At 43.9% G+C, this 23979-nt stretch overlaps 1 protein-coding gene across 1 annotated transcript in view; it reads right to left on the bottom strand.

Annotated features, from left to right (window-relative positions):
* Positions 1-441: 441 nt before the first annotated feature.
* POP7 (POP7 ribonuclease P/MRP subunit) overlaps positions 442-23979 on the bottom strand; it is a 39949-nt gene continuing 16411 nt past the window's right edge. The window contains exons 3-4 of the mRNA XM_085886174.1: positions 15893-16002; positions 442-775 (exon numbers count right to left, since the gene is read on the bottom strand). Of these exons, the coding sequence (XP_085742300.1) occupies positions 611-775; positions 15893-16002 (275 nt within the window). The 3' untranslated portion in view covers positions 442-610. The remainder of the gene's footprint in view (positions 776-15892; positions 16003-23979) is intronic.

The following is a 23979-nucleotide window of genomic DNA, read 5'->3' as shown; positions in this document are numbered from 1 at the left end:
AACGAAGTTAAAGCTGAATATTAGGAAAACATGAGTCGAAGGAGGCAGAGGAGAAAATGGACGATTGATATAATGGACTGGATGCAATTGACATATGTGGAATCTGTAAGAGCAGCACAGGACAGATAGAGGTAGAGATCCATGGCAATCAACCTTCTGGGAAGAAGATGACATGAATGAAACATATAGAACCTGTGAAAGAAAGAATAATTAAAAAAGAGAACAGGGTGGGAGGAAAGAAAATGGTTATTTGAAGAGTTGAGAAAGAAAAGGGATGAGAGGCCATAATGTAGTGTGATATTGGGAAATCTCACTTCTTGCCTCCTCGTACTTAGATTGTCCCTTATCGGTTTTCAGTATTGGTCACAAATGTCAATAACACCATCAAACAAACTTTAAAACTAGTATTCCCTGTTTGCAAAAAGTGACATGGCTCGTAAGGACATCTTTATCCTTTTAATTCACATAAAACAAGTGAATAAAGTGTGAAAAGCAAGGTTGCATGTGTCCCTTTGAGCAGTCAAATATCTTCCATTACATCAATAAACTCTTTCACAAGTATTGTAAATACAACTTGAAATGCCATTGTCCTGTTTTCCTCCCCGCCTTATCACTGCGGGCGATACAGGCGAATGTGAATTGCAGAAACCTGCCGGCTATGGCTCTCCAGCTCCTGGTCAAAAACATCAACATCATCTAAGCAACCCATGCTTCGCTGCTCCTCCAAAGTCACCGTCGAGGTTTGAGTCCAAAGCTCGAGTGGTCCACATTCAGCCTGAAAAAGGGGCACACAAAGGAACGCCTTTTTAAACTATCGACTTCAAATATAATTTAAACAATATAAAAAGGGTAGTATGAAAGCCCGTCAAAAATGACGGTTTGGAGTTATTTTATTCAAAATATTCAAGAAGCCTGGAAGATATGATGTCTTGTAGCAAGAAAAAGCATTAATTCAAAACACATGTGCAGATGTGATCCAATTTTCTTTATCTTCTGGAATGTTTTGTTTCGACGGTACAGCCTCGTGAGCACGCCAAAGTCTGAAACCTCGGCCTAGTGTCAGGTGTGCTTCTATCTTCTTTATTTATTACACATCCTATGGACGTAAATGAACACTCATTCCACTTGCGTGTGTTGCATATTACATGCAGCAAATTTTATCTCCCTACGCCTTATATTGTTTAAAAATAAAAAAAAGTTCGGTTTGCAAGTCAGCGTCTGCAATTTCAAAAGAAGAGACTTAATTACTCTTATGGAAAATGTTTTTGGAGTGTTTTTAATCCTAAAAAAAAGACTGTAGAGAATATAGTCATGTTACAAGATTGGCCTTTGAAACACGACTCAAATCGTCCTTATGAAGGGGGACAGACAAATACATAGTTTTATTATATAGGTAGAAGATTTTCTGAGTGCATGTGCGCAAAGACAAAAAATACTAGAAATAGTCTGAAACACAGTATATTAAGCTGTTAGCCTGTGAATAGCCTGTTAAGCATTTCCCCCAGAGCACTCATGATGCTGGGATCTCAGTTTATAAATCAACTATACTGCGTTGATTTGTCTATGCAGGCTCAAAATGACCAGGAGTAATGCCAGTGGTGCCCCAAAAGCAAAAAAAAACCAATTTACTTTGGTTAAAGGTTTTAAAAAACATAAAAGTGATAAAGCTCTTCAACCCAGCACACAGATTTTCACACCGTTTGGTGTTTTGGAAGGTAAATGAGTAAGTTTCAGGAACAAAAGTTCTCTTATTATGGCCTTGTCCTTGATGCAGTAATTATACAAGGCCACGAGCTTCACACACTAAACAAAATATAAAGTTCTCATTATTTTTCAGAACATGACGATGCTATTTGTACACTCCATTCTTTTGAAAGCATGTTTGCCTGAACAAGCAAATATTCCGACTGCCATTAAATCTAATACGAGCAGGGGTACCCGGTGTTGTCCGGTGCTGTTATAATCCTGTTGGCATTTTGAAGAAATCAAATTGTTTTTTTTGGGGCAGAAGCCTAAAACACAAACCTAAACCAACTAAGGAATGGGGTCAGGAATCATTTAATATTACCTTTCATTGAGCTACTAAGGCCAACACAAAAATAATTTCAAATAATTTTTTTTTTCTAAAAAAATGTTTTGGCCTAAAACACTCCCCGAACTCACTGATGAACCTCTAAAAGTTTGACGAAGATCCGTTTGGCCATCTCTGAGAAAATTGGTAAACACACATACACACACACACACACCTTTTATATAGACGAGATAAAGTACCCATGGAGAAATTGAATTAAATATTATATGCTCTTAAATTTACTCAAATACATATAACCAATATTAAGAAATCATACATTGGGACCATAGTCTGTGCAGAGCATCGTGCTGCTGAAGCACTCTCCTTTGCTATTGGGCACAATCCTGGACGGCTCACCACTCCAACACAGGATAACTCGAATGGCTCAATCATCTCAGCAAAATGGTACTCATTTTGCCAACCTTGGAAGGATGACAGGCTATGTCAACCACATCTGGTATTAATTAAATGGAAAGCAGGATTTGAACTCGGGACCCGAGGATCCCAAGGACACCTCCCTAACCATTAAGCCAACACCAAGCATATGTTATCTCGAAAAAAAGGATGTGTTCAACATACTGTAAAGTTGTGGCTAAAAATATTGGCACCCTTGCACTTTTTTCAAATAACTCACAATTTTCTCCAAAAATAAGTTGAAATTGACAAAAGGATTTGGTCTCCACAATTCTTTATTTCACTGTCAACATTACAGAATATTTGTTTTTGATTCAGAACTCAATATATCCTTTTACATCAGAAAATAAAAAGAAATGGCATTGACAAAATTGACACCCTCGACTTAATATATGGAAGCATACACAGCCTCTGGACAAAATAACTGCAGTCAAGCACTTCCTTTCACCATGAATGAGCTTCCTACCACCATGAATGAGCTTCCTACATCTCCCCACTGGTAGTTTGTCCCACTCTTCCTGTGTAAACTCCTCCAGTTCTCCCAGATTTGAAGGGTGCCTTCTTCCAACTGCTGTTTTCAGATCTCCCTACAGGTGTTCAATGGGATTGAGATATGGACTCATTGCTGGGCACTTCAGAACAGTCCAGCATTTTGTCTTGAACCATTCCTGGGTGCTTTTTGAAGTGTTTGGGGTCATTGTCCTGCTGCAAGACCCATAACCTTCGACAGAGACCCAGCTTTCTGAAACTGGGTTGAACATTGTGTTCCAAAATTAATTGGTAATCTCCTGATTTCATGATGCCATGCACACATTCAAGGCACCTAGTGCCAGAGGCAACACAGCAACCCCAAAACATCAATGAACCTCCTCCATGTTTGACTGTAGGGAAGGTGTTCTTTTCTTTGAAGGCTTCATTTTGTTTAATGTAAACAGAGATGATGTGCTTTTCAAAAAAGCTCTAATTTGGTTTCATCTGTCCACAGGACATTCTCCCACAAGGATTTTGGCTCGTTCAGGTGCGTTTTGGCAAACTCCAGTCAGGCTTTCTTATGTCTCTCTCTCAGCAGTGGGGTCATCCGGGACTCTTAATATAGAACCCCCTTTAGTCGAGTTGGTGACGGATGGTACGAGTTGAAACTGTCGTACCTTGTATCTGAAGGTCAGCTTGAATCTGTTGAGCAGTTTATCCTGGTGCTTTCTCCACCATCTGAACAATCCACCATTGAAAATATCCGGTTCCGGTTTTGAGCGGCAAGAGGTCTCCTTCGGGGCTCCCTGCTGACATTCTCAAAGTTAAGTTCCGGTTGTTATTTGTCCCGTTTTAACTGTTTAATTTTCTCACCTACATGTTAATGTGTGTTCCTAGTTCGGTTTTGTTTCAAAAATCGTGCTATTTTGTGAGTATTTATGTCGACGTTCTTACCTGGTGTTTGAGGCCTAGTCCTAGGCTTGAGGCCTACCGGTTCCACTTGGTGTTCGATCGTTTTTTGTTTGTTTGTTTGTTTTTTCTCCCCATTACCTTCAATTTCTATCCTCCCCATTACCTTCAATTTTCATCCTCCCCACTTTCCAAACATCCCCCATTCTCCCAACTAATCTCTTTCTTATCTCAAAAAAAAAAAAAAAATAATATCCAACAACAACAACAACAACAACAACACGCACACCTTCTCCCGATTCTGCTACTTCTTCTTCCTCTTAACTTCCTCCTCGTCTTCCTCTTTCTTTTTTTTTTTTTTTTTTTTTTTTACACTTCCATGACCTAATCTGTTGAACTCTCTCATACATTAATATTAACAACAAAAACGATCTTATAATGCTTCATCTTCCTCTCTCACACATGTGGTACTCTTTACTGTTTCACAATGCACTACTCTTCTGCTATTTTAACAGACTGCTCTCATTTCGACCTCTCCTTCATTCCTTGCCTAAAAAATCCAACTATTACAGCGCTTCTTCTCTCCATGCTCTGAATTCGCCTTCATTGCATCAATCAAGAATTGTGTTAAATCGCATCTCTGACCTAAAACTTTTAAAAACCACAGTTTGCCATGGATGCTCGCTTTCCATCAACCATTCTTTTTTTTCCAACTTCAGTGCCAACTCACCCCCCTCACCCCTCACTCTCACTCTCAAAGCAACCATCCCACTCTTCTCCCTCCAAGCCTCCCTCTCACCTCTTTCAAAAATTCCCCCTCACCTTTCTCCCACCTTTCATCCCCCTCACTCGTCCTTCTCTAAGTTGCCCCGCCTCTCATCCACCAACCTGCCTCCCTCCACTGCCCTCTCACCTCCATCTCTTCACTCCACCTCAAATACTCAACTGCCATCTTCCTTGTCTCTTGTCCCCCCTCTCTCCCAGCACCACAGAGCCTTTTCTCCTCCTCATTCGGCCCCCTCCCCTCGCTATTCTGCAATACCCCACACTCCTTCAGCAACCCTCCTTACCTCCCCCTCGTCCCTCGTCCTACCCTCCCCCGCCCCTCCACCTCCTGCACCCAAAGCCTCCTCCCCTACCTCTTCATTAAAAGTGTGGACCTCAAATATCCGGGGCCTTCGCTCAAACCTTTCAGATCTTTCCATGCAGGTTGCCACTGACAAACCAGACATTATCTGCCTAACAGAAACTTTCCTCTCCCAAGACGTGTCTGACTCCCAAGTATCTCTCCCTGGTTACTCCCTCTTACGGTATGACAGACCTGAGCCTCGTCCTGGTGGAGGTGTTGCTCTCTTCATCAAAGACTCTATTCCTCACTCTCCCTGCACTGCTCTCACTCCCCCACACCCCCAGGAATACCTCTGGCTTCGGCTTCCCCTCCACTCCCACCTCATGTTTATATGTGTACTGTACCGTCCACCGAACAGTGATGACTCCATCTACACCTCACTCTCCGAAAACATGGACCATCTTCTATCTTCTCATCCAAACTCTCTCTTCCTCTTATGTGGCGACTTCAATTGTCATCACGCCAGTTGGCTAGGTGTGGGTATACCTCTCTCAACTGCCATGGGACATCAGCAAAAGCTTTCTGTGACTCATTGGGACTGACTCAATCGGTCAACTTCCCGACCCGGATCTCAACCAATGGTACTCCATCTCTTCTGGATCTGATTTTGACAAATTTCCCTGACAATATCTGCTGCTCTTCCTTCGCTCCAATTGGTTCTTCTGACCACGTCCTTGTTAAAGTGGACATCTCTCTGGCTGTTATCAGAGAACCACCTCACCGCCGTCGAGTCTGGCATTTCACTCAAGCCGACTGGCAGGGTCTCCGAGCAGCCATCAAACTTACAGACTGGTCTCCTATCACTACTTTCTCAAACATCAACTCATCCTGGGAATTCTTTCAAAGAAACTTGCTCTCCCTCATGCACAGATTTATCCCCTCTCGTGTTCAGTTGTCTTACCCTTCCTCCCGCCCTTGGTTTACTGAAGCTTGTGGCGAGGCAGTTGTCCTGAAACAACTTGCCTTTGCCTCATGGAAAGCAAACCCAACTGAGGGCAATCTCAGTTCTTTCCACAAAGCTCGGAACAAGTGTGTAGCTACCCTCAGGAGAGCCAGAAAACAACATCTTTCTCATCTCAAGTCTGAACTCTCAAACCTCTCTCCCTCCTCAAAATCCTGGTGGCGTTTAATCAAATCTGTTTCTGGTGTATGTTCCCCCTCCATCCCCTCCCTTACCTCAAATGGCCGCACTGCTGATTCCACACGTGATAAAGCTGAATGTCTAAACTCGGTGTTTGCAGCTAAATCTTGTGTCCCAAACCCATCACTATCTCTACCCACTTTACCCAGTCGCGCCCAACTGTCCCTGGACTCTGTATCCTTTTCTCCTGACAAGGTGGAGAGCTTGCTTTCAAACCTCGAGTCAGATTCTGCAACCGGTCCAGACGGCATCAGCCCACGTGTCCTCAAAGCCTGCTCTTCTGCTCTTGCTCACCCTCTCTCTGTTCTATTCACCCTCTCATTTGCGCAAGGTCATCTGCCATCTGCTTGGAAATCTGCTAACATCACTGCCCTGCACAAAAAAGGTGCAAAAACAGATCCCTATAACTACAGACCAATCAGCCTTCTCCCAATCATCAGCAAGGTTATGGAATCCATCATCGCTTCAGACATGAAATCCTTCCTCTTCTCCAATGGCTTGATTTCCAATCATCAATTTGGTTTCAGACCAGGTCACTCTACCCTAGATATGCTGCTACTGCTCTCCCATCAATGGATGGAGGTCCTCAATGCCAGACAGGAAATCCGAGCCGTATCCCTGGACATATCTCGTGCTTTTGACACAGTCTGGCACCCTGCCCTACTCACCAAACTCTCTTCCCATGGTATTCAAGGCCATCTCCACTCATGGCTCGCAGACTTCCTCTCCTGTCGCAGTCAACGTGTGGCCCTAAATGGAGTTCTTTCATCCCCTCTTCCTGTGCAGGCTGGAGTTCCTCAAGGTAGCGTTCTGGGCCCTGTTCTTTTTCTGGTTTTCATCAATGATCTCTCCGACTCTCTGGAAAATCCTCTATTTCTCTTTGCCGATGACTCCACCCTCTGCCATACCATCTGTCATCCCTCAGACCGGCAAGCAGCAGCTTCTTCGCTCACTGCAGATCTGGATAAAATCACAAACTGGTCCAACACGTGGAACATGTCTTTCAATCCAGACAAATCTCACACTCTCACTATGTCTCTTCGAAAGGACCGTTTACAAAACCCCCCCATCCACTTTCTCAACAATCCTCTGGAAGAAGTCTTTTCTTTCAAGCTTCTGGGTCTCACTATCTGCCATGACCTTTCCTGGGAAAGTCACATTTCCAACCTTGCCTCAAAAGCCAGTCGCCGACTGGGAATCCTCCGTCGTGCAAAGTCCTTCCTCGGCCCTCTTGAGCTCCTGACCACTTACAAAGCTTTTGTCCGTAGCCTGATGGAGTACTGCTCTCCCCTCTGGGCTGGTGCTCCTGCCTCCCACCTTTCTCGACTTCACGCTGTCGAAACCAGGGCTTTTAAGATCATTGGCATCTCCCGCAATGAAGCTGAGTCTTTGGGCCTCTCACTCAATCACCGCAGGTTGGTCGGTGGTCTTTCTGTCTTCTACCGACTCCTCTCCAGCCTTGCCCCCCTGCTCTCTCTGCGATTTGTCCCAACCACATTTCCACAGGGCGCTCAAGGTCCGCCAACAACCGCCTTCTGGTAAAACTACCAAAATCACGAATCACTGCTCATCTTCACTCTTTCATTCCTCTTTTGTCCCGCCTTTGGAATAAACTTCCTCACTCTATTCTTTCCCATTCTTCCCTTCAGGCTTTCAAAACAGCTGTTCACCACCACCTCTTATCTTCCCCCACCCAAATCCTCGATCTTTTCTACCCCGATAATCCACCCAAGCCCACTTCCTTCAATTCTCCTGCTTTCCTTCCTGAAAGTCCCTTTAATGTCCATCTTCCCCTCGCCATGTTCCCCGTCCCATCCCCATCCCTCTCCCTTCCACAGTTCACCTGTGTCTGTTCCCCAATGTTTTGTCCCTTCCACTCCCGCCCCTCTTGTCTCATGCCTCCTTGCTGTGAGTTGTGTGTTAGCTCTCATACGAGCCTCGACCAAGGTATACAAAAAAAAAAAAAAAAAAAAATCATTCGCTGCAATCTTCGATCAAGTTGTCTCTCGCGGCCATGTCCAGGGAGGTTGACTCCAGTGTCATGGGCCTTAAACTTCCTGATAACATTGCGTAAGGTGGACACAGGAACATCACGATCTCTGGAGATGGACTTGTAGCCTTGAGATTGTCCATGCTTGGCTACAATCTTGTATCTGACCTCCTCAGACAATTCTCTGGTTTTCATTCTTTTCTCCATGCTCATTGACACAAAACAAGAAAATGATTCCTTTTCTCCATTCAAACTGGATGAATGAGTGATTTTTATATTGTCAGCACCTGTAACTCACTACAGGTGAGTACAATTGCAAAGTAAAGGAGAATCATCTGCTTGAAATCTATTTATGTCTTTCAACTTCTAAAAGGTGCCAATACTATAGTCCAGGCCATTTTAGGATTTCTGTGTGGAATAAGCTAAGATTGAGTAAAAATTTTTTTTCGCTTTTTATGTTTTATTCCTCTGAAAACCAAAGAAACACATATATGTATTTATAGACACCAAAAGGTTTTATAATTTCACCAATTTTCTGGAAGAAATGGTGCATTATTTGAAAAAAGTGCATGGGTGTCAATATTTTTGCCCATGACTGTGTATATACATCCGGACCACGACATTCACAGTTCCAACATTCACGGGTTCCGTGTATTCACAGTTGATAATTTGCGACATGCTCCTTCATTTGCAGGAAATTGCCCCGCGTATTCGCGGCAATTTATTTTTCCCCACGAGCTGCGAGCATAACAGTTCTCAAACATATCTTCCATGAGCCACGCACAAAGCAGTTGGATGGACGTACAGTACAACACTGTACGTAAGCAAAAAAACATCTTTCACGAGTCGCGAACATGACCTGCTTTCTGTGTGTATTGTAGCTTCGCGGGATAAACATAGTTTTGTGGGACGTCTCACCATGTGCACTTCAAACATACGGTACTGTATTGTAGCTTCACGGCATAAACATAGTTTTGTGGGATGTCTCACCAGTGCAACACATCATTCCCCGTGAGTTATTTACAGAATGAAAACATTAACAGCATCAATTGATCTATCGAGTAATTACCAGGTTACCACATACGGACATTACACAATAGAAGAATTCAGCAGATATTAGTGTAAATCACGATCTTGCTACAAACAGCACCATCTGAGCCGTGATATTTTTAAAATGCTCAGCATAATCTGCCTGCAGAAAGGAAAGATGTCATGTCCTGCGAGTTAAAGAATGGAAACATTCAGCATATCTATTAGTGTAATTAGCAGCCAGCTACATACAGACTAATCACACAAAGATATTGTTGTGGGGCCGGGTCACGGTGGCGAGCACGGCCGCAAGGGGAAGCAGTAGAGTCGGCTCCACCGAACACACCGGAATTTAGGTCGTGACCCTCGGATAAGTCCGAAGGTACGGGTCCCTTCCAGCAGTGCTTCTCAACCTTTTTCAACTCGAGGCCCACTCTGGCTCTGAGGAAATTTTTGAGGCCCATCATACAGAATCGTAAAGAGAAAAATGGCAATAAAACTTAATGCCAAAAGAAATCATTATGCTTACCTTTAATGAGACACTTGAGCTTGCTTCTTGGAAATAAGATGGTCAAGTCGTGGTTTGATGGGGGACAGGCTCACAAAGTGGCAGGCAAAGTGGCATTCAGTGTCAGTTTTTAAACTATTTTGTGCTTTTGATTTTGTCACAGTTATAGTCGAGAAGCCCGATTCACAGAGATAGGTTGTGGTGAATGGTAAAAGAAATCTGATGGCACGCTTTGACAAAGAAGTGTATTCACTGCTGCCCAATATCCAGAATGAAGGAAGATCTACTTGTGCATGCTAAAGCTTCAGACTACTGTCTGCAGAAAGTTCCATCAGTTCATTTTCAAGTACAACGGACAAGGCCACATCTTCTGAAGCAGGATACACCGAGAAAGGGTTCAAAATCCAAGGGTTTCCTTGCCTTGGGTCCTCTGGAAAGTAGTCTGCAAACGTTTGTGATAACTCGGTCAAATGCTGGATTATGAGCCCAGATATGTCTGTATGAGGAGTGGATTCCAAAGTTTCACTCAGAAGTGGAAACATCCCAAGTCGTCCATCCTTCATTTTTCTGTTCCAAAGAACAAGCTTTTTCTTGAAGCCTTCAATTTTGTCAGCAACCAAGAACACTGAACTGTTCTTACCTTGCATTGATATGTTGAGCTGATTTAACTAGTCAAACACATCTGACAGGTAAGCCAATTTGGCACAAAAGTTATCATTACTGTAATGATCAGCAAGTGGTGAGTGTTTCTCTTCAAGGAACATGTGGACTTCATGTCTCAGTTCAAAGAGGCGATTAAGCATACATCCACTTGAAAGCCACCTCACCTCACTGTGGTACAGAAGCTGCAAGTGATCGGAATCAAGTCTTTCACACAGTGCAGCAAAACACCTCGAGTTGAGTGCACTCTTCTAGATGAAGTACACAGTTTTAACAGCTACATTAATGACTTCATTCAGTTCTGGTGACATCTGATTTGTTACCAGATTTTCTCTATGTAAGAAGCAGTGTGTCTTCTTGGCATCTGGCGCCCTCTGTTGGATCTGTTTTACAACACCACGATGGACTCCTGTCATTGATGCAGCACCATCTGTGCACACACCTACGCAGTTATTCCAATCAATTCTCTTGTCAGTGAAGTATTTGTCAAGGCAGAGCATTACATCATCTGCAGCTGTTTTTGTGGGAAGGTCTTTGCAAAACAGTAGATCCTCATGAACATCACTGTCCCCGCAGTACCTCACGAAAACTAGCAATAAAGCATTATTGCTAATGTCATTAGATTCATCCAACTGAATGCAAAAATACAGACTGGCCTTTATTTTTTCCACCAGTTGGCATTCAATGTCATCACTCATTTCAACAATTCTTCTCATCACAGTATCATTACAGAGTGATACGGACTGAAGTTTGGTTGCAGCTGCCTCTCCAAGAATTTCTCAACACATATCAACAGCACTGGGTAAAATAAGCTCCTCCGCGATTGTGAAAGCTTTCTTGCTACGAGCAACACGAGCAGCAACCATGTAGCTGGCTTTCAATGCTGATTTTGACTGAGTTGTAAATGTTGTAATCACTTTCTGCTGTGCCTGAAGTCCAGCCCTTTTCCTCTCAAAATATTCCTTTGGCTTACCTGCACTATTCAGGTGTCTTGTGTTTAAGTGTCTCTGAAGCTTTAATGGTTTAAGCGCCTCGTTTAACAGGATTTCAGCACATTCAACACACTGTGCTTTTGGCTCAATATCACTGCCTGCCATCGTGAATCCATATTTAATGTAATCGGGGTCATATTTCCTCACCACAACCTTTCGACATTTTTCGGTATCAGATTTGTCTTCTCAATCACACTTTCGTTTCAAAAATCGATCCATTTTCGGTTCAAGAAATTATCAGCGAAAGTTGAAAAGTTTACAAAAATTTCAAGTTCTAAGTACAAGTAAAAGTAACAACTAAGTACAAGGCATGTACATGCATACACACACATCACATATATGCGCACGTGCACAATACACACGGATATAGTACGTTCACATCACAGTTACATGTAGATCGAACGCGCGTAAACCACCACTGCATAAACATGACTACGTAAGCACGAAATGACTCAATCTATCTATCTCTCTCACGCGCTCGCTAGACGGTTTCGGAAAGACGGAAGTACAAACAGACCTAGCTGAATTCCAGCTGTGTCGTGTAAGTCTTACACTGTAAGATCAGACCCTTTTTTATATACTTCTTCTTTTCTTTTCTTTTTTGCAGACCTCGCGGCCCACCTGTGAGGGCTCCGCGGCCCACTGGTTGAGAAGCACGACCTTAAAGGACCATGAATCACCAATAATTCGACCACGTGGAGTATGGTTAATTGCCAACTTCAATATACCGAAGTACCCACGCGGCAAAGCTTACTGGGGAATTGACACCCTCGGCAGGCTTCAAGCGGAACGAGCCGTTACCGTGCTCGAACCGTGTGTAACCCGAGTGGATGGTTACCGAGGCCCGTCAGTCCAAATGTACAACTACGGCAACGGCCTTCCTAATCCAATATTCACTGTGGCAAACCAATGGCAGAAATGACAAAGAACGAGCTGGTACATTCAACAAGAGGGGAATTTATTAACAACAATAATTGGGGAGGGGAAGACAGAGCAGAGTTATCACGAATATGCAGTCAATGTACAAGCGCGAGATACTTAAGCAATGTCTACTTATCAGACTGGCGCCACACACACAGTGTGTGTGTGTGTGTGTGTGTGTGTGTGTGTGTGTGTGTGTGTGTGTGTGTGTGTGTGTGTGTGTGTGTGTGTGTGTGTGTGTGTGTGTGTGTGTGTGTGTGTGTGTGTGTGTGTGTGTGTGTGGCACCAGTCTGATAAGTAGACATTGCTTAAGTATCTCGCAATTGTACATTGACTGCATATTCGTGATAACTCTGCTCTGTCTTCCCTCCCCAATTATTGTTGTTAATAAATTCTCCTCTTGTTGAATGTACCAGCTCGTTCTTGGTCATTTCTGCCATTGGTTTGCCATGGTGCGTATTGGGGATTAGGAAGGCCGTTGCCGTAGTTGTACATTTGGACTGACGGGCCTCGGTAACCATCCACTCGGGTTACACACGGTTCGAGCATGGTAACGGCTCGTTCCCACACACACACACACACACACACACACACACACACACACGATGGGGCCGGTTGCCCTTTATTGTGCCCTACAGCTCGGGAGGGAAGACGAGCTGAGGGAAGAGCCTGTTCTTGCACCTGCCCGCCTCGTGCGATAACATTGATCTTGTTCGGTGGCGGGACTCGAACCCGCGCCGATATACCAGGCACCGAGGGACCAAGGATTCAGCCACGGACGCCAGCCAGCTCGAATAATGATGAGGCGAGGGATCACTGCGACGAGACCAGAGCAAGCGACAAGACGAGACCAGCCACGAGATGACCGCGCTGTTCCGTCTATTTCTTCTTCCCCTGGGGTCGGGGGGGGAACGGGGAACGTGTCTCACGTCACCGCACCCTTAATTCGCCGGGGGAAATCGATCGTCTCCCCATGATTGGTCGGGGGGCGTCGGGGCGTCTCGATCCCCCGCCCCCCGAAGAGACTCTGCTTCTCTGGAGCTCACTCTGCGCCCATTGGCTGAAAGGCGGCAAACTCACCAGCACCCTTCCGATTGCCCGAAGCGTGGAGTCAGAACTTCGATGACCGAGGGAACTCTGCCCACATGCGTGTTCGACACGCCATCGTGCGGGGAATGGTCCATAGTGTTGTTGTTATTTTTGTGGATATAAATTCTAGAGCCAAGAAAATAACTGCGCAGTGCACGTACACTTAATCACCCTTTAAACATAGGACGGGACCCTACCTAGAAACACATACTTACCGATATAACTGATCTATAGGACCTGGCTGTTGTGTGCAGTAAGCTTCCAAATTCATAACAATATCACTCACGACATCTATTATCAGCTGCTGAATACATATTCATGCGTAAAATCCCCCACAAACAATGCACAGACTACTCGCACCTCCTGCAGTTACCCACAATGCAAGTGTCAACATCGTCCGGGAGTGTTCCTCCACAGACCACAACGTGGCCAAGGCACTCCCTGCAGAACTCGTGAGCCTCATCGAGAAGAAGGGGTACCAGGTACCTGATGAGACCAGCTTGTTTTGGAAAAAGATGCCGACCAGAACGTTCATCTCACAGGGCGAGAGCAAAGTAGCCGACTTCAAGGCCACAATGGACAGGGTCTCCCTTCTCTGCACAAAAGCCAAAAGGGACTTAATGGAAAAGCCCATGATGCTCTACTATTCCCTGAACCCACGTGCACTGAAGAACAAAAACAAGCAGGTGCTGCCCGTGTACTGGAGGGCAAACAGGAAGAAGTGGGTGACATCTGAACTTTTCAAGGACTGGATCCATACCCATTTCACTCCTCAGGTGAAGAGGTACCTGGCAGGAAAGAACCTTTCATCTAAGGTACTCCTGCTTGACAACGCTCCTGGCCACCCTTCATGGCCATTGACCTGAACAGCTGTTATATATATATATATATATATATATATATATATATATATATATATATATATATATATATATATATATATATATATATATATATATATATATATATATATATATATATATATATATATATATATATATATATATATATATATGCTTTTAGTGATAATGATGATTTACTATGATTATTCAATTACCTGGAAACGTAACACGAGTTCCAGATATATCCATTACGACATGATTAAACAAACTTTGAAATTCTCATTTAAACTTGTACTTCAAACAATGATATTGTAGCTCCTATAAGCACCTGCTTTGTGTTGCAGTAACTGGGGAAAGAGTTTGAAATGTTCTCTGCCCTGGGAAAGTATTGGAGTTGCCGTTCACGGAAGCTGTTATCTGCTGTGTATGTTCCATTAGTGATTGACCCTTGCTTTCACCCAGTCCTTATCAATGTTGGACCTTGGGCAAGATGGTTGTGCTTCTTCCCGATTGGTTGAGCTCTGACTCTCCTCTCCCCCTTCCTAAGGAGAGCCAAAAACAGTTATCTTGGTTTGCTCATTCCTTTATTGTTAAGATGCCTGCCTTCTTCCCCTTCCCACCCCACCTTTTCCTTCACTGGCCTGTATAAAAAGCCCTGACTTGGTATAGCAAGTCAGAGGGATCTTAGAACTGTCTGTGTGTTATCTCTTTCCATGTACATGTAAATAAAGACTTGAGCTCTGGTGCACCGAACCTGAAGCAGAGACTGGGTATCTTCGACAGTGCTTCCAGCAATTAACTCGGGGGTGGGGGGGGGTGGACACATCCAACAAAGATATTCTCGTTTTATATTTTTAAAATTAATTTTCTGAAATTTGCAGAATTTGTTTTTCACTTGGAAGTTGTTGGTTATGATGTGTAAATAAAGGTGGGAAAATCCGATTTAATGCAATTTAATTCTCCAGGCTATAAGGCAACAAAAGGTGAAAATTTTGAAAGGGGGTGTAGACATTCTATAGGCACTGTAGATCGTGTTTCCCAGGCAAGGCATGTTTGAATAGGCTGAATCAAAATGGTCGCTAAGACCCCTGTGAGGCAAAGTTGAGCTGACCAAGGATAAACTTTTCATGGAGGTAAGTCGTTTATGATCTTCAAAAGGGGTGTTTAAATTTACCCAAACAACCAATTTTCATTCATGCACTCCGTTCGAGTTCCCTTAGTATGCCTGCAAAATTTGGGGCCGCTAAGTTTCAGGGTTTTGGAGTTATGGAGGACACACACACAAACATGAAAATGCAAAATGTTGAGATTTTTGACATCACCCAATCACCCACCTCATCCCCCCCACTACCCCCACTCCAAATAGAACCTCAGAGGTATTATTCAACTTCAAAGTTTATCTGATTCAGAAGTTTCCCCTTCTTTCACAACGAGTCCGTTAGCATGCATACATACCGAGTGTACGTGCACGCCTCTTTTTAACACATGGATGCCAATGAGTAGTGCAAACAAGTGTAAAGTGTACAATCTAATTCATCCACTTTTGCTCAGTTGTTCTGACAGGTGGTTTCAACCCAAACTTTACAAAGATGTAAGCAGATGAAGCCAGTCAGTGAATGTAGAAAGGGAGGAAAGTGGGAGTCCCGATATGTTTACCCAAAACCCATTTTGTTCTTGCATTCATCTGACGGAGTTGCGAAAGAAAGTCAATTTTAAGGGACAGTACCTGCACACGAAGAGCAAGGTTGATTGCACGAGTCACTGCATGGCCCATCCCATGAATTCGAGCCTCACCTTGTGCAGAGTACACCAGACGGCGACATCGTGCAAACTGGCCTAAATCGGAGAAGGAAAACGAGGAGGAGAAGAAGAAGATTCATTCATTTATTCCATTTAGAGATTCATGCATCATGCCATTAAATATGAAAACTTATACAAGTATCAGAGGATAACCTTACTGCTCAACATGTACAAAAGTCAAGACAAATCAAGTGGGATCCATGGTTGGTGTTGGAACATAATGTTGTCATTGCTGTTGTACAGATTCATTAATTTGTATGGAGAACGTGTCTGGGAACACGGCTGTGTTGCTAATGCAGTGATAATGTATGAATATAAATGAATATAAATTGGCAAGAGTACCGGCAATAATAGCTTTCTCTTTGCAAAAGAGGCATGTGATCTTTAATGTCCACCAGCAACCAATGGTGGCAGACGTGGCCAAACTAAAACGTGCCATGCGAGGGATGGCACACTTGGTGATGCAATACCCTGCCTAAGAAGCACCAGGGTGTCAATTTATCGTTTGGTCAGGGATCAAACCTGGACTAGTCAACTTAAAAGGTGAGTGGGCTACCTCTGATCTAACTTGTTGGTCTTCTTCCAAAGCAATTACACTGACAATATGCCATCCAACTCCCTTTGAAGTGTTCACTGGGATGGCTGTCTCATCTGCATCAGATATCCCACAGTCCCTTTTTAAAATGGTACACAATATGTGCTGGTTACTTATCTTATTGTCAAGCTGTGGCCAACTTCTGGTGATAATGATCAGATTCCTCCAAACATCCCTATCTTGCACTGCTTCCCAAAGCTCTGGCAGAGACAGCCTGGTTGCAGACTTTACCTCAACCATCCAGCACGTACAAGGTCTGTCTCTTCTTCTTTCCTCAACCAAACCCAGCATGGTTGACTCCTCCAGACTTCTGCTTTCTGCATGCATGATGTGTCCAACCAACAAAGTACGAGTTTCTGTTTTAGCATCACCGCTTCTAATTTCTTCAAGCACCGATTTGTTTATTCTTCTTGCAGTCCATGTAATTTCTAACATTCCTCTCAATCACCACATTTCAAAGCCTGGTGTTGACTGAATGGTTAAGGATTGCCTTAAGATCACAGTCTCGAGTTTGAGCCCATTGTGCCATTAACGCCAGATGGGTTAACTCAATCAGTCATCCTTCCGAGGTCGATAAAATGAGTACCACCTTACTGGAACCGGGACACTGCATTAGGGACACTGCATTAGCGGCACAGCCGTGCTCTCAGCAATGATGCAACCAGCAGCCACAAGCTGCATATGAAATAGTAACTACAGTCCCAAACTATCAATCTTCCTTTTTGCGTACTGGTACCTTTGCTAAATTCTAAATTAATGCCTTGATTCACAAGTCCCAAGTTTGGCAATTGTAAATGACGGTCCATCCTGATGGATGGGGGTTGCTGGGTTGGACAGGAGCTATATATACCTTTGGCATGGAGGTGAACGTGCAAATATGAGTATTAAAGGGTGGCATTCAGGGCCCGCATTAAGGGCCCCAAAAGCCCAAGGGTTTTTAGGTCTCTGCTGTTTTGATGCACCATTCTAAAATAAAAATTAAAAAAATCTTTTAAAAGATTTTATAATGGTGTGAAATTATTCAGGTTTTACTATTTGTCGAGAAAAAAAACAATTCAAGTGTCTCCTTGAATAATAATAATTTTAAAAAACCTTAGTCACAGTTCTTCTCGAAGCTAATTATTTAAAAAAGAAGGATAACTCCAAATATGTGCATGATGACTTTCGTGTTAGTTTAAGGTCTTATTGACTGATGTGCCATCCACTGTTACAGGGCGTTGGTTCTGCCAAAGAAGTTTCTTGGCTAGGGGTCATGCTAGGCAGTTTGCCATCCCTCTTTCAGCTGTACTTTGGGCAGGAATTAGTAATTTGTTCCATGGTGCCGGCGATAGCTCTCCTGCTCTTCGTGATGGATTGTGGTGTCATAAACATCCACCAGCTCATGCCGGTAGACAGGACACCAGCGTAATATCCATCCGAGGGACGGCACACATATTGATGAAACAGTTTATACACCCTGCCTATGAAACACTGGGATGACAGCTCACAGCTGGGTCATTAGCAGCATAGCAAACCTTTTGTGCATTTTTGATACAAGCACCAAATTTGGCACAAATGTACATTAATATGTTGTGAACATTTTCAGATATTGGGCCACTTGAAATTCTCTATTTATGTCCGCCATATTGGATTTCAAAATGGCCACCACTTGAAATCTACATTTGCTATTATCTCTGTACGTAATGCAGCTATTGACTTGATTCTGGTATCTAAATGTATGTTTTTTGGGGCAAGGAATCCAATGGTACCATTTTCAACTTAATATTATCTATCAGTCTGTTATATAATTTTATTTGGAAATTATCTCGGCAAATATTGGATTCAACACAATACTTTGAAAAGAATGTCTTAGTTCTGTAAATGTCTTAGGTATAATACTGAAATGCTACATGGTCTAGTATTTGAGGCTAGGTGTACTGGTATCTGAGGCTAGGTATATACCGGTACTGAAGATACGTGTACATAAACAGTGTCATGTTAACAAGTTCAGCATTGCCACAAGTACATGTATGTTGTTGACTCATCGTCATGTGCAGTCCCCTTCACACACACAGAGGGCTGTGCACTGAAGGGCAGCCTTTTTGCACTTGCAGCGCCTCACACATCCTTTCTTGCACTTGCAAGAAACCAGCTCAATGCAACTGTGAGCTGCCTCAGTTAGCCTGGTCCAGTAAGGTGTGTACTGTCCTTCTCCAGTCCTTGACCAACCCCAGTTGGTTGGTGGAGGGAGCTCTGGTGCTGGCAGCAGTATCTGACCCCACACATGTCCACCTTGATACACTGCCCTCTTGACATGTTCCTCCAGAGCTGCCTTCGTTGGAGGGATGAGCTGCACATTGTTCTTCCTTGTGAAGAGTTTCCTCCTGGCCTTGTCAATGTCTGTGCATTTGCTGGTTCGATCATACAACAGGATCACGAACCTCTCGATGATGCGCGTTGCATCGTCTGGTATGTCACGAGGTGCAGAGGACAGCAGCAGCAACGCCTCAGTGAGTTCTGGCAGTACTGTCCAGACTGCCCACGCAGTATTCTTGCCATGTCTATGAAAACTAGACAGTGTCACATCCAGTTGGAGCGTGGAACATTGGCAGTGCACGAGCCTTCTCTCGTCCCAATCCAGCTGCTATTTCGTGTGCTGCTAGGTATCGGAAACTCTGGCCTGTTCCGAATGCCAGCCACAGTTTGTCTTCTGGTTGCAACTCCTGTGCCAGGGACACTGCCAGCACCACAACATTGGTGTCTACAGTCCGGATGAGTATTGTATGGTGTCCATGCTGGACTGCGTGAGATGCATGCAGCAACATCCAACTGTCAGCTTCTTCATGGTTACATGGGGCGAGTGAGGTCAGATCTGGCAGTAGTGGCTTGCTGAGCACTGCCTCTCCATCAGTAATGACGAGTTGCTTGTCCTCCTGGTCAAACCATTCCATGAGAGCTGCTGAGAGGAACCTGAACAGCTCGGTCTTGTTGCTGTCCACTCGTAGGAAGTTCTGCCAGTTTCCTGGTATGGCTGCGGCAGCCAACACACGTCTCCGCACACCTTGTCCCCGCTTTGCACGTGTACTACCTTTCAGTGAATCAGCAAGGTAAGTATCCCAGACCAGATCCAGGCGTGACACTGTTTGCAGCTTCGTGGACATATATGGGATGAAGATCTGTTGTGCATACTCTTCAAAGGTCTTTGATGCAGCCGGCTTCAGCATCTGGATGATGGCTGCTCCATCAAGCACAATACAGGTCGTGACAGGAGTCTCTGTCTTTGCGTCGGAGACTTCTTCCAAGCATGTGAGGAGATCACTCTTGGTACCAGTGCAGAGGCTTCCACCATCAGACAATGCAGGAGGACATGCCTGATTCTCGTGACAAAAGAACTCCTCAAGGTTTCCATCCTTCGTCTGGCAGCCAATGTACAGGCGTGCGAATAGTTGACGGTCATTCTTGATGGAGGCGAGCTGTTGCTGACCTATGCTCTGGCTTCTTGGAGTGGAAGTGCTGAACACCTTCAGCTTGTTACGAGGAATAGGTGCGTCCACTGCCTTTGTTCTGTCCAACATACACTCTCTGGTGAAAGCCTCGAACTGCTCTTGGCCAATCCTCTTGGCATTCATCACGGTCTCCACAGCAGCAGGATCTGCGATCTCCTTTGTGTCCAGTTTGACTACATCCTGACTCTCCTCCTCGAATGGGTTGCCCATCTCCTCTATGACACAGACGAGAGAGCGAACATCTTTCACAAATGAGGCCTGTACACTTGGCGTCTGATCATGATGACGTGTGTCTGCTGTTTACAATCTCCAGTGTTGGTTCCCATCCTGGAATTCTTCGATCACCCTGGCAACTTCTGGTCCCGCAACCATCCAGCGACGTAGAGCACTAGGGTTGTCAGTGAGCCCAACTGCTCCACCCTTTCCTTTGATGCAGGCATTATTCTGCTCATGTGCCTGGTCAATCGGGATTGAAGAGAACACCCTCTGTGTTTTCTGAACGGTGAAATAGCTTTCCCTGAATTTCCTGGCTACATCTGGGTGTTTAATGGTGAGTTCGGCCATGTCCTTCAGGTGCACTGGTATCCACCAAGCATAGTGGGTGTGATCCAGTGCATGGAACCAGGGGACCAGCTCTGTCAGAGCATCGAGGTACATCATTAACGATCCCTGCCTGAGAGAACGCACATACACGAGAACCAACAGTTCTAGTTCCAGCACGGTTGCCCAGTAGTGAAACTGGGGGATGTCTTCTCCTCTCTGGCAACACCAGTCTTCAAACTCCGGAAGGTCCTCTGCATCCCTGGTTTCTCCCAGACAGTAGTGGTTGTAGGCACGGTGTTGCAGGATGTACAGTGCTGCTGCAGTCACTTGATGTGAATTTATATTTTAGACTGCCAGTATATATGAGCTTGTCTGAGTTGTTACTAGTGATTTAGTATAGTTTTTTTTTTATTTATATTTACAGAACTAAGACATTCTTTTCAAAGTATTGTGTTGAATCCAATATTTGCCGAGATAATTTCCAAATAAAATTATATAACAGACTGTGATAGATAATATTAAGTTGAAAATGGTACCATTGGATTCCTTGCCCCCCAAAACATACATTTAGATACCAGAATCAAGTCAATAGCTGCATTACGTCCAGAGATAAAATCAAATGTAGATTTCAAGTGGCGGCCATTTTGAAATCCAATATGGCGGACATAAAGAGAGAATTTCAAGTGGCCCAATATCTGAAAATGTTCGCAACATATTAATGTACATTTGTGCCAAATTTGGTGCTTGTATCACAAAATGCACAATTCTTTTGAATATTTGGGCTAAGCCACCCCACTATCAGGATTCAAACGCAAGCTCGATGGCCAACAGGCAAGTGTGAATACCTCGAGGCCATACTGACAGCCCCCTCTACTCCTTCAAATAATCTGACTGTCACAAGGTATCAACACAATTAATCTTAGTCAGCGGTGCTAATGTGGTCAGACTTGAATGCACCTGCTGAAAACTTTTCCTTCTGGAAAAAAGAAAAGAGTATTGCTGGTAACAAAGGCATGGCAGGGAATTTGTCCAAATAAATTGATCTCACAAGTTAAGCTTGATGGGAGAGTAGTTTTATTTGAGAGGCTTGCTCTCAATTTAGTTGAAATCAGTTTTTGACAGTTGAAAGGAACCCTTTTCTGTCCCAGCGTTGGAGCTTGCATTTTTAAGGCTGAATGGCTCCTCCTTCATGTAACCCACCACGGGACTCAGCATTTCTGGTGCCATTTTATGTACTTCTTCTTCTTCTTCTCCTCTTCCTCCTCCAAATCTGCCTTGCACAATTTACTACTGCAGCTGTCTTTGTGGCTGCATCTCCATATCTCTTGGCGATGGCACTATCAGGAAACATTTCCTGAATAAGTGTTGAGTTGCTGCTTTAAATGGCAGATTGTGTTCCAAGTCATAACCTGTGATGAGCACGTCAGCACAAATCACTGACCTTAAGAGTTATCTGCAGCAAAGAATGAAGTGATGGACTAGAACTGCTTAACCGTCTTTGAGGTGCCTTTCTCAGTCATTCTTGCCTTGGTGTGCCACTCCAAAGCTAATGTTACACATCTACAATAATTATAGTAGTATCAAAATTTATGAACAAAACAAAAAAAGAAAGTTACATGAGACTACCACATGTAATTTTAGAAAAAAAAAAAAAAAGTAAACATGAAATGTACTTTTTGTCTTGTTGGAGTTCATTTTCAAATGAATGTCCTACGATTCAAAACAAATCAAATTAATTCATGTCCTACGTGTGTGGAAATATCCTAAATCGGCCACAAACAAAAGTGGTACTTGCTGTACACAATGCCTGGTTACTGTAGAAAATAATTTTACATTTACATGTGGAAATACATATATGCACACAACACCTTCATTATTAAATTAACACTGAAGTCACACCTACACATATGTATTCATCCTATATTACATTTGTGCTCTCGAAAGCATACATTTGCTCTTAGCAAGAATAAATTGCAATGTATTAATTAATTGTACAGAGCCTATGGCACTTAACCGCACGTTTCTTTCTGTATTTTTATTTGCATAACTTATCTTGAGAATGTTCTGTTTGACCTTGCTTGTTGCAACCCTTATTCTTTCTGGGGCGTGAGAGCGAAACTACTCCTTATTCCAAATGCTAGCCTCAACTGATGTTACTGCCAGATGTATCTTGTGTTTTTGTTTTTTTTGAAACCACCTTATGCAATATAACCACACCCATGTTTTTCTTTGTGTATAAAAGAGGGTGCTTCAGTTCAGATAATTCAGTGTTGCTTGGGTGTCCTTCTCTCCAAAGATGGATGCTTACGTGGTTCAACTCTGTGATACTAAAGTTTGCTAAATTGAATCTCAAGTGAGGACTCGGATGTATTTTTTTTTCTTGTATATAATATCGAGGCTCGTACAAGAGCTAACACACAGAACATAAAACAAAGGGAGTGGGAGACAAGAGGGGCAGGAGAGGGAAGCACAAAACAGTGGGGAACAGAGACATTATATCTGTGTTAAGAGGGGGATGTGGTGGGGTACATGGTGCAAACATGATGGACACTACAGGACTTTTAGATCCTGACACCACATGGACTTTCAAGAAAGAAAGCAGGGAATTTGAAGGAGGTGGGCTTGGGGAGGATCAACGAGGGTAGAAAAGATCATGGTTTTGAATGGGGGAAAATAAGAGATGGTGGTGAACAGCTGTTTTGAAGACTTGGATGGAAGAATGGGATTGAAGCGTGTGGAGTTTGTTCCAGAGGCAGGAAAAAAGAGAAATGAAAGAGTGAAGGTGAGCAGTGATTTTTTTTTTTGATTTTGGTAGTTTCACCAAAACGGGGTTGCTGGTGCACCTTGAGCACCCTGGAGGGTGGGATATATGAAGAGGAGTGGGGGGGGGGAGATCACAGACAGAGTGGGGGGGAGGGGTGACGCAGGAGAGGAGATGGTAGAAGAAAAAGAACACCGATCTTCCTGCGGTGAGAGAGTGAGAGACCCTAAGACTCAGCTTCATCGTGGGAGAAACCAATGATCCTAACTGCCTTGGTTTCCGAAGCGTGAAGCCGAGAAAGGTGTGAGGAGGGAGCACCAACCCAGAGGGGAGAGCAGTCCTCCATCAGGCTGCAGATGAAAGCTTTGTATGTGGTCAAGAGCTCAGATGTGCCAAGGAAGGACTTTACATGACAGAGTATGCCCAGTCGGAAACTGCCTTTGAAGGCCAGCTAGGAGGTGTGGCTTTCCCAGGAAAAATCATGGCATATAATGAGACCCAAAAGATTGAATGAATGGACTTCTTCAAGAGGATGGTTGAGAAAGTAGATGGGGGGGGGGGGGGTTCGAGATGGTCCTTTCGGAGAGACAGAGCGAGAGTGTGAGATTTGCCAGGATTGAAGGACATGT

Source organism: Eptatretus burgeri, chromosome 6 (genome assembly GCF_056783735.1).
Source record: "Eptatretus burgeri isolate ZD-2024b chromosome 6, Ebu_testis_v1, whole genome shotgun sequence".
Taxonomy (NCBI): Eukaryota; Metazoa; Chordata; class Myxini; order Myxiniformes; family Myxinidae; genus Eptatretus; species Eptatretus burgeri.
Note: the sequence above shows the minus strand (reverse complement) of the source record. Positions and strands in the feature narration are given on the sequence as shown.